Here is a 12,293-nt window from a genome sequence, read left to right on the forward strand (position 1 = left end):
TATATTTACAAATATTTGCAGTTTGGAATGTAGTTCAAAAATATAAAAACTATTTAAAAAATATAAATACATTTTGTCTGTGTGTGTGCACGTGTGCACATTACACTCTAAAAAATGCTGGGTTAAATACAACCCAGTGCTGGGTAAAATAGGGACAAACCCAGCAATTGGGCTGTTTTGACCCAGCGGTTGGGTTACTACCCAGAAGTTTGGGTTAAATATTTAACCCAACCGCTGGGTCAAAACAACCCAATTGCTGGGTTTGTCCCTATTTTACCCAGCACTGGGTTGTATTTAATCCAGCATCAGATTTGATTAATTCACATCATTCTTCCTAGTCTGGAAAACACAATTTCAAGTTTCTATGACCGTGGGAACCCTCCAGAGGACCCTCTTCTATAGCAACTCGCAGCACTATTTTAATACGGCTAAAGACGTACTGTAATGTTAAATGCACAACATAATTGGGGTTTAAGCAGTGACAGTGATGCTCTTGGACTGAGTGATGTGTTTTTGGCAGTGGTGCATCTGGGAACCCATCCAGTGCACATTAATGCTGGCAACCCTAACAGTGTCTTTGTCTGAGTTTAGAATTGCAGACATAAACAAATACAGATAGATTAAGCATCAAATCAAGTATGGTTTCTCTTTTCTCCTCCACTCTTGGGCCAACGCGCAGTCAGGCATGCTTATGAGGGAATTTGTTAGTTTGCTCGAATTTCATCCTCGAAATCAAGACAGTTAAAAGTGAATGCAGCTATTGTCAAAGGAGACATATGAATTCAACTCAAACCGAGCGTGACGTCAGTCAGGTGAGGCTTACCTGCGCGCGACCGGACCGCAGGCACGCCGCGAGCGCCGCGAGCGCCAGCAGCAGCAGCCGCGAGCTCATCATGCGCGCACATTCAATTGTCTCTCTCGCTGTCAAACACACACACACACACACACACACACACACTGCAGGAAAGTTTATTCCAGAGGGGCTGAGTCACTTTGAACACCGTGCCAGCTGGTCCTGTTTGACATTTAACGGCGTATCCCAGATCCCCAGTGTGGAAATGAAGTGTTCGCGTCACCGGTGCGTTAAAAAGCGCATATTAATGATTCACTTGAACGGAAGGAAAACAAAACTCCAGTCTTCGGATTACAATATCAGCATTAAATATCCAAGTAAAATACGTCCAGTGTGTTGATTTTCAAAAATAGCCCGTGCATTTTCATTCCAGCGCTGCAATGCAACTTTCCCAGGCGCTCGCGCAGCAGCGTGTTTCTCAGGTGCTTTAATGTCTCGCGCTGCTGCGCTTCGCTCTGGCTTCTGCCTTAAAAAACAAAACCCGCCCCCTGCGTTCTGATTGGCTCGCTGCGCCTTCGAGGCTGGACTGATGTTTCCATATAAGGCAAATAATTAGATGAGGGGGGGTCTTCATACGTGACCCGACATTCTCAAAGTGTGACTTTTATTGGGAGAAAGGCAAGAGTTTTCTCACAGCCACCTGTTGTGTCTTGTTCAAGTGCTTGTGAACTGGGAAGTCACGATCAGAACTGGTGATGAAGAGACGCTGGACATGGTACCATATGCAGTATATCACTGAATCTTATGAAATCTGTCTTATGACATTTATTTTAGGAGCATTAAGATTACTTCACCCCAAAATAATAAAAAAGGGGATTGATTGATTGATTGATTGATTGATTGATTCATTCATTCATTCTATGAACTATTATGATTTAATTAATATTATCATTATTATTATTATTATTATTTTTGTTATAAAATATTATTTTTGAGATTGAATCTCAAAAATAACATTTCATTCTGAATTTATATATCTATCTATATATAATGTTTATATTACATGTATATTTTTGAGATTGACTAAAATACAATAATAATAATAATTATTATTATTATTGTGTAATATTAATATTTTTTTATTATTTAATCATAATTATAATTTGTTTCTTATTATCGTGTCAAATAATTTTTTTTTTTTTGCTTATTTAGGACCACAGAGAGTTTTTTTTGTATTATGAATTTGTGACATTATTTCATGACAATTCATAACAATTTCATGAACATTATTTTCTTCCCAAATTCTCATTATGATGATATAGTAACTATGTAAAGTGCACAGTTGTTCCATCATGAATTTGTTGTACAGCATTTGATGCTGATTTAAATAAAACGATCAATTAGCAGCAACTGTGACATTATTTTCAAGACAATTAATTATATTCTTGTCATGCATATAATATCACAAAACCAAATCTTAAATGGGTCTAAAACAGAATTAATATTCGTTACACACTCATTATATATATATATATATATATATATATATATATATATATATTTCATTATTTTAATTATAAATCATTACCATTAATATGAACTATTATGATTTAATTAATATTATCATTATTATTATTATTATTATTTTTGTTATAAAATATTATTTTTGAGATTGAATCTCAAAAATAACATTTCATTCTGAATTTATATATCTATCTATATATAATGTTTATATTACATGTATATTTTTGAGATTGACTAAAATACAATAATAATAATAATTATTATTATTATTGTGTAATATTAATATTTTTTTATTATTTAATCATAATTATAATTTGTTTCTTATTATCGTGTCATTTTTGTTTGATTTCCTTCTTCAAATTGTATTAAACGAAATACAGATATAGATTTGATTTTGGAGTGAAATATGACTCATACACATTCTCGACAAGCTTTTTGAGAATTATTAGATAGAATACTGGGAAAACATTAGTTCGATGATGTGTGTTACCATATATATCGTTTTAGATATAAACATTGCACAACAGAGAAACTAAAAACTGAGACACATCAGCAAATCAGCGTCTGCTTTCTCAGGGTTTTGTGTTTGGGGATCTCCAGTCGAGCGATGACATGGAGCTGAGGTCGTCTCCAGAGAGCATGTGAAGGTCTGAGCTGACGTTTGGAGATTGAAAGTTTAAGTGAGACGTGAAATCCTCACTGCATGTCCGGTGTTTGCCAGCTCTTCTGCTTTCAGAGAACATCACACATCACAAACTGCGGGAGGTCAGAGGTCACGGGGACACGGCGGCCCGCTCTGCTGCAGCAGCAGGAAGTGACACAGGCGTTTGAGCATCTCTGGGGGGCTATTTATAAACCTGCTGACCTTTTCTATCCGCATAGAGCGAGCGATTGACATGACACACGTTATTGTGAGCCGCAGGAGCTACTGATCACCTGCGCTGCAGATCACAGCGCACTTCGACACAATAAATCACAATGAACAGATTCAATTTGATAAGAAAATAAGATTTTATATTATAAAATGTATATTATTGTTGTTGTTGCTGTTGTTGTTAGTAGCAAAATGATTTTTTTTTACCAAAGGTTATGATAAAAATACAATAATAATTGCATAATTATAAATTATATATAAGAATAATATAAAAAGAAATGATATTTTATATAATAATAATAAAGTAAAATGATTTTTACTCAGCTTTCATAATAAAATTTTCATTGTTATGGTATTATTTGTATTTTAAGTGGAAATAGAAATACAAAGGAACTCAAGGAATTATTCAAACAGGTAACAGCACAAACACAGACACAAAATCTGTGTTGAATGCAGTTTGCACAGTCTGAGAGAAACTTAACCCTGACCTGACCTCTGACCTCAGGTGACCTCCACTGGTTCATATAATATTGTAGTAGTGTAGTGTAACGTAGTAGGCAGTGATGTAAAAGCAAATATAAGGTGTTGTCACTAAGATAAGATGATCTGAAATGCAGCATGAGTCAGATGTGACACACAGTGTGAGTGTTGTGATGTCTGTCCTGTGCAGCGGCAGGCAGTCAGACCTGTGTGTCACTGCAGATCAAGCCCCGTCTGGTTGTCTGATTAAATCGATAAAGCCCATTTTCAACCTCCATTAGTAGGCCAGCCAAAATTCCTGAATTCAGCGTTCAGGCTTTGAAGAGCTCGTTCCCTCCACCCGCCAGTGGCCGCTTTCCCTCTGTCTCAACAGAGCTCACTGGAAGAATCCCAGATTTTCAAGGAATTTCTTCAGTGAAATCCAATCTGAAAGCAGAGGGAGGGTCTGCCACAGAGCACAGAAGCTTTAGTATATGAATCTGGCAGGACTGAGGACACAAATGTAATATTTACAGTTAATATCTCATAATTAATGTGACAAAGCACTATGAAAATGTTGGATGCAACCAGAAAATTGATCATCAGTAATAATATTATGCATCATTTATTGCATAAAATGATTTTTAAAAATTACATTTTTTACAGAATAAAACGTGAGAGGAGATTGCCATTGCATGACTTTCAGTGTAAGTTTATAAAAAATGTTTAGCCAGTTTAATTGTAGAAAAAAAAATAAAAAGAAGTATAATTATTAAATAATAATAATAATAATAATGTTATATGTATATTTAACAACAAAACAAAACATTAATAACAATAATAATAATATAATAAATTAAATAAAACAATTTTGTTATATTATTATTATTATTACCTTATATTAATAATGTTATATTTGAATTTAACAACAATAGTAATAATAATATTAATAATAAATAAAAAGATAATAATAATAATAATAATAATAATAACTTTAGCAAGAACTGTTTTTTTAATATGATAATAATTATGTTTTTATAATTGTTGTATTTTTTATTTACTAATAGTAATTATAAACCTTTATGATAATAAATGTTTAGTTTATTTTCATGGTTTTATTTTTATTTGTGCTGGGAACAGAATTGCATTTTTGTAATTTTATTTTATTTTTATTTTTATTTATTTTATTTGTTATTTTTTGAAGGATACAAGAGCTGGTGGGGAATTTCAGGCTTGACCTCCTGATTGTCTGGGAGTTTTGGCTGAACAATGGCAAGCTCACGGCCTCCATGCTGTGAAGTTCGCCCAGCTTTCGTTCTCAACCCACTTCTTTTAAAACTGAAGGGTGTCAGGAGGAGGAGGTGTACAGACGTGGGCCTGTAGAGAGAGTCGGCAAAACGGCTGGGTGGGTGCGAGTTGGGGGGCATCTGTTTGTGCATTGTATGTGTTTCCCGAGTCAACAGTAGAGGAAATGAACGCAGCAGCTAAATATACAAACATCACAATGAGCTAACGAATGCAGCTGCACGCGGGAAGGCTAATGCAATGAATATAATAGCAGATGAAGACAGCCAGCGGATATGAGGATCTGGTAACGAGTGCGAACGGATAGATGGACGGATGGATAGTTTGATGACGCTGAACTGGAGGTCAAGGAGAGAGTGGAGAGCCAGGTGAATAAAGCGCTATGCAATCGGTTGCTAACACCCAACTCTTCTCAATGTGACACTGTGTTGAGGTGTTTGTATGCGATCATCATAGCAGCAGGTCATGAGGGAATCACCGTTGCAGGCTGGAGGAGAAAACAGGAAGCCGTTCTGATGGTTTTTTTCCTCTAACTGGTGTTAATGTGGACCCGGGGTTCTGGATTCAACCCAATGATCATAGAGAGACACAGAGCTTCACTGTATGCCTCGACCTGGACAGAATCATCATTATCACTGCAGCTGTCTGCAAGAAAACATCCACAATTAGTCGTTTGCTCAATTTCTTTCTCCCCCTATATTTACAAATCTGCCTTTTTCGGGCCAGATTTACTAAACACGGCAAATAAGCGTGAGAGCACAATCCCATAAAAGCACCAATGGGAGTGGAAAGTTCTACGGCTGATCTAATAACAATATGTGAATGAAAGAACACAGAAGCAGCCAGCACATTTCCATAATGATCATCACAATCCACCAAGACTAGTGCAAATTAGCGTAGCTTTGCAAGCAGAGCCGATGGTAATCAGATGACAATCTACTAAAAACAAAGGCGCAAAATGTGTTAAAGGAGACATGTTATGCCCCTTTTTACAATATGTAATATAAGTCTCTGGTGTCCCCAGGATGTGTCTGTGAAGTTTCAGCTCAAAATACTCCACAGATCATTTATTACATCATTTTGAAAATGCCTATTTTGAGTGGAAGCAGAAACACGCTGTTTTTGGGGCCAGTTTCAAAGTGAAACGTCCAGTGAGTGTCACTAAAATGCGGGTTCAATACGTGACCGTGGCACATTTTTGTTACGTTGATATAGTGTTTGATCAGGGTATTTCTGTGTTTGTATTACGTTGCTTCAGGTAAGTATTGCGGTGGTTCATAATCCTGATAGTAGTTTTTGGTGGGTTTGCATTGGCGCAAGCTGTTAGTAAATCTGGCCCTTTGTCTTTTATTGCTTTATCAAAGCCTGTGGAAGGTTTTCAATTAACTCTAAGTGCATATTTACAAATGTACAGTAAGATCACACCAAAGTCCCTTTAGGACTAGTCAGTTCACTCGGCGGCCATCTTGGTTACACTCCCGAATTAAAGAACATGAATGTACTACAAAATTGTAATTTCGAGCATCCAGAGTTTCCACGTTGGACGCATGTCAGTTACAAAAATAATGCAGAAGCAGTAGATGCAGAGTCTGTATTGACAGTAAATTTGTTACAAAAAATTATTATTATTTATTTACAATAAAACTATCAAATGTGCATGTACAGAATACCATGGTATTGTTCATTTACAATAGAATGTATAATGATTCAATTTACAACAACTTTATAAAATCAAAAAACACTTTATTCAACATTTTGTAGATGTAGAGTTAACAAATCTCATAACACTTTATAGTTTAGGGACCAATTCTCACTATTAACCAGTTGCTTATTAGCATGCCTATTATTAACATATTGGCTGTTTATTAGTACTTATAAACCACATATTCTGCATGACCATATTCTACATCCCTAATCCTACCCAATACCTAAACTTAACAACTACTTTACTAATTATTAATAAGCAGCAAATTTGGAGTTTACTGAGGCAAAAGGCATAGTTAATGGTTTGTTAACAGCGAGAACACACAGCCTCCAGCCTCCCCAACACACTCGATCCGCTCCAGTTTGCATACCGTCCAAACCGCTCTACAGACGATGCAATTTCCTCCACCCTCCACCTGGCTCTTACCCACCTAGAAAATAAAGACTCCTATGTTAGAATGCTGTTCATCGACTTCAGCTCAGCATTCAACACAATAATCCCACAACAGCTCATCAATAAACTAAACCTGCTGGGCCTTAGCAATTCCCTCTGTAATTGGATCCTGGACTTTCTATCTGGAAGACCTCAGTCAGTCCGTGTCGGCCACAACACCTTGAGCACTACCACACTGAGCACAGGTGCCCCACAAGGTTGTGTGCATAAAGCTCAACTTGACTTGACTTGACTTGACTTGAGAATTGGACCTTAAAATAAAGTGTGACCAAAAATCCTGTCTAATTTTAGGTACGTCGCCATCTTGCTCCAACCAAAGTGATTTGAATGCACCTGTAATCATAATTACAACTTCCCAACTTGTAATCACAAAGTTCAAAGGAGGACTTGAACACACCATATGACAACAATGCTTCGCTAACGATTCTTTTGCACAAATCTTTTGCACAAATAAAAAAAATAAAAATAAATTGTATAATCAATTTCAGATTAACCCAGACCTAAGTGACACTTACAAACAAAACAAACTGTAGCTGGACGCTTTACATGTTGTTAAATGGTTTAAATGGGCATTACTTTAACAAAATAAGCTGCAAAGTGGACCAGACTCTATGCTGATTGCCAAAAGACTGTTTTACGAGACTTTTTACTCTCTGGAAGTGAGGCTTCGCTTCCTCTCTCTATCTAAGGGTACATGACAACAACATACTAAAAATTGAAAAGTTGCGTACATTTTGCATACAGACGACAACATTTTCAAAACAATCCCTGTTCAAACTGACAAGACCGCTAAAAACATTGTATTATGCTGCCAGGCCAGTAGTTGGCGATGTCACATTGTAAATAAACTCTACGCACCTAAACTTTCCTATAGACACGTAAAGTAGTTTTTGTAGTTTCCACAGAGACAATATCATTTTCAAAGACAAGCACTTTGAAACCTGTTTTCAAAAGTTTGCATTTTTAAGCCCAACATGCCGTTGGACATGCCGTCGTGTATATGAAAGGCTAAAGCGCATAAAAAGTTTTAAATTTTCAGTTAAAAAAAACGTGTTGTGTCAACGCCCCCTAAATTAAAACAGTGCCCTTATCAATTAATGTTCCACCCACCCCTTACCTAAATGTCACTGCTGGTCATATAAACAGATTCATTTCGATTATTGATGATCTTTCCATTCCAGTGTTGTTTTTTAATAGTATTACACCCACAGTTTTAGCACTAGAATACTAATACAATTTCCACTTTCAAATATTTATGCAGGCTCTGTAAATACATCCCTCATTAGCTTCCTCTTCTGAAACAGAAACTTAATGTCATTTTCCACAGTGTGACCGCACAGTGTTGGTCATCAAGGGGTGAATTTCCAGAAACTGTATCTCATCTCTTGCTGTCCTGCCTCAGATAACATTCACCCCTAAGTCTCTCTGTTCTGCTTTTAATGTGAGTATATGGGTATTTTTTGTAATTTTATCATCTAACAGGGGAAAAAAACGTAAGTCTAATCATTTACAAAAGTAATAGCACACATCTCCTTGATAAGTCGTATAATTTGAGGCATCATTCATGTCTGTAAGACAAATGGTTTCAATGAACTCTGTTTGGTATTGCAGTCATGTAAAATGCTAAGGCCTTAAGGAGTAGTTTAATCTCCTCTCTTGTTTCATTGAGCTTTGGAAAGTGTGGCAACATTAAGATCAAATTTCAAGGATATCTGTAAATTAGTGGTTAGTAATCCACGATTAAACCAAAGCCAACGTGAAATCCAATCCTCTGATAAAGGACACTCCAGCCTCTGTTCTAGCTCGAGTGTGTCGTATCAGATATCTCACATCTTCATAACTGGCTTCCCGCCACTTTGGCCACTGCATGAACAGGCAACAAACCTCCGCCAAAGGTGCTAGTTTGTACACAACAAATCAGATGCAAACAGATACAGAGGGAGTTTGACTAATATAGATCTCTGTCACCTGGACTTCTACAATTCATTGTCAAATGCATAATTCAAGATGATTAAAGGGCGCAACTTATATTTTCCAAAACCAGAGCTTTAGTCATTGGTGTGTAAATTAAGTTGGGTTAGTTCATTCTCACAAGTTTAGAAAATGTGAGAAAAAGTCGCAAGTATGAGAAATAACGTTGCTATTGTGAAGTATCATGTTAAAATTATTAGCATTATTAGCAATCACAACCGTTAAAGTTGCAATTATGAGAAAAATGTATTTACCAGAAATAAAGTTGTAATTGTGACATTCTCATTACATTCGCAATTGTGAATATAAAGTCGCAATTGTAAAATATAAAGGTGCAATTGTGAGAAAAAGCAAAACTTATGAGAATAAGTTGCAATTATGAAAAATATAGTTTTAATTGAGGTATTACTACAATTGTTAAGTATAATGCCACAATTATTAGCAATTGTTTGTTGTTAATTGCAACTGTTATATATAAAGTTGCAATTACAAGAAAGTCACATTTATGAGAAATAAAGTTGTAATTGTGATGTACTTCACAAGTTGTGATGAACTTTATGATCGTAATTGTGAATATAAAGTCTAATTGTAAAATATAAAAGTACAATTGCGAGATAAAGTAACAATTATGAGGAAAAAGTAACTTTTAAGTTTTAATAGTGAGGTATTGTCGCATGTTATGTTATAACTGTATATATAACTGTGAAATACTCTCATAAATGTGACATATAAAGTCACAATTATAAGAAATAAATATGAGAAATAAAATGTATTCGAAATAAATTTTGAGAAATAGTGTTGCATTGTGAGCTATGAAGTTGCAATTCCAAGACATAGTGCAGTTGTAAGACAGCCATAAGTCACAACGAGAATCAAAGACGCAATTAAAAGAAATAAAGTCAATTACCTTTTTATTTTTTTGTTCTGAGGAAACAGACTTCCACTGTTCTCTGCAACATATATTTGACAGTAAAGCTGGAAACAGAATGGGCTACTAGTTGGAACTAGTTTCTGAGTTAGTGTTTGCAAAAGTACAAACTTGGCAAGCTTTTTCTGAACTTGTGGATGAACGTTAGTAAGTAGGGAGGTTACACAGTTATGCATGAGGAAATGGTGTCAGGTTTTTGATGAATGGGCAAACCAAGGTGTGTTTTCTGTGAGTGAGGGGTTAGTTTTACCATAGGAGCCTGGGCCACTGTTAAAGGAATTGTCTCCCAGGTATGTGCACAGCTAATGGGAGGCCAACCGCAAATATTCAGGGGTCAGATCTGCAAACACACTCTCAATGAGAACACAGGTAGATGGTAATTACACAAATTGAGAGTGCAGAGTCTAGGTTGAAGTTTATGGCTGAGGTTAGCTTCAGGGTCCCAGTCTTTCCCTCAGAGGTAATGGAGGCTGATTGGATGGGAAGTGAAAACCCAGGCAGGCTGTAATTCAGCACTGTTGACACCTGCTGTCAATGAAACTCAGTCGAAACCTCACATACCAACAATATGAGCTTGACTCAAGTTTTAGCCTGAAAATGGTATAATATCTGTAATTTTTGAAAATAGCACAGTGCACAGATGGATAAAGGAACCTCTGGAGATTCACAGTCAGTTTTATTTTATTAAAACAGAATTGAACATGTTCTATGTATCTCATTAAAAATGTTTTACATGCTTTCATTTTTTATTTTTGTTATTTTTCAAATGACTTTTATGTATATACTTTATTGTTTTACTCTTATTTCAGATTTTCAATCTTAAACTATACTGAAAAAAATGACCTTGAAAATTTTCACTCAGAAATTGTTAGTAAATTTCACAAATAATGTCAAACAAATGAAAAATAACACACTGAATTAAACAATAAATTTTTAAAGAGAAAGACTGAAATAGTATTTCCTTGTAAAATGTACTCCGATATATTTTAATTTAAAAAAGCATTTTTTACAGTCTACAAAATTCTGATCATCTAAACATAGAATTAAAAAAAAAAAACATTTCAATATTTATTGTGTAAAAATGTACATTTTTCAAAAAATAAAAATGTCATTTCCACCAAATTAGTCAAATACAGTGTTTTTTTTTAGTTAAATTAAGTAAATTTAGTTACCAAGAAGAAGAGATGAAATATGTATGATGTGTGAGAAAAACAAAGAAATAAGACAAAAATCACATTTTTAATTTTATTGTATTTTTGTCAATATATGTACAATTTCTGTAAATATTATCTAATAATTCGTAATTAACAATAGATAAAATGTAGCCTTAGCAAGACAAAGAAATCTGCCATTTTAGAATTGCAAAAACTGTAATTGCCACTACTGTCATTTCAAATAATGATATTAAACAATGACAAAAATGAAAGAAACGACAGAATTCTTCTGTTGGAAATGGTTAGTGGACATATTATGTGAACTAGTAAGAGTGTGAAAAACGTATTTTTTTGTCTGAGGCCAAAAGTGTCTATAGTTGAAGAAAACACTTGTATATCTTCTCACTGCAGGTAGATTTATTGTAATAACCAACTATTTGTCAAACAGGTGTTCAAATTAACAAGTCAACTCCCAACTTAACCCAAACATTCCCAAGCATTAATCTGAGGACGGCGCTCTGGAATCCTGTGGGAACGTAAAATCACCATGAGGTCTCTTTAATACCTCAACTGTTTCTTCTAGAGAGTACGTTTTTTGATTTGTTGTGTTTCTGTTGGCAGACGTTAGATAAAAGTGGAAGCATGAACATGTCAGATGTAGAATTCAGGGAGGGGACGATATAAATTACGTATGCACCATTTTGAATGAAGGTTTTAACTCTCGCAGGTGGCTGCGTGTTGGAGGCATGTGTGACTTAAGATCTGAGAGGAGTGTTTTAAGGTTCTGGGGAAATTCCCAGAGAATGGAGGGTCTCTCTCTCTCAAAGTATGAAAACTCCGGGAGCATCCGTTCTACTGTTCTTTCCTTTCCTGCTCCAAGTCTTCAGAGGTTGAGGAAAACGGTACCTGAGGGAATACAGGGACTTTGGCCGCCCCCACTCTCTCTGACACACACACACCTCAGTCTTTCCCTTGTTCTCATATGCTGTCCTCCTGTCATAAATATTGTACAGTCAACAAGAAGGACTTGCCCTAACAGTCCCAGAACTCCTCTATAGGGCCCACAGGTCAGCGCTCGCTGCTTAAACATGTTTGTCTGTGTGCTAACCGGCCCATAATCACACATG

General features: G+C 35.7%; 1 protein-coding gene across 2 annotated transcripts in view; it reads right to left on the reverse strand.

The window, feature by feature from the left end:
* The window catches only part of LOC107691164 (activating signal cointegrator 1 complex subunit 2 homolog), a 14,067-nt gene extending 12,777 nt beyond the window's left edge, over positions 1-1,290 (reverse strand). For both annotated transcript variants that reach the window (XM_016489651.1, XM_016489650.1), the window contains exon 1: positions 824-1,290. In XM_016489651.1, the coding sequence (XP_016345137.1) occupies positions 824-895 (72 nt within the window). In that variant the 5' untranslated portion in view covers positions 896-1,290. The remainder of the gene's footprint in view (positions 1-823) is intronic.
* Positions 1,291-12,293: the final 11,003 nt, after the last annotated feature.

The sequence above is a fragment of the Sinocyclocheilus anshuiensis genome, unplaced genomic scaffold, assembly GCF_001515605.1.
Source record: "Sinocyclocheilus anshuiensis isolate Anshui unplaced genomic scaffold, SAMN03320099.WGS_v1.1 scaffold338, whole genome shotgun sequence".
NCBI classification, from domain to species: Eukaryota; Metazoa; Chordata; class Actinopteri; order Cypriniformes; family Cyprinidae; genus Sinocyclocheilus; species Sinocyclocheilus anshuiensis.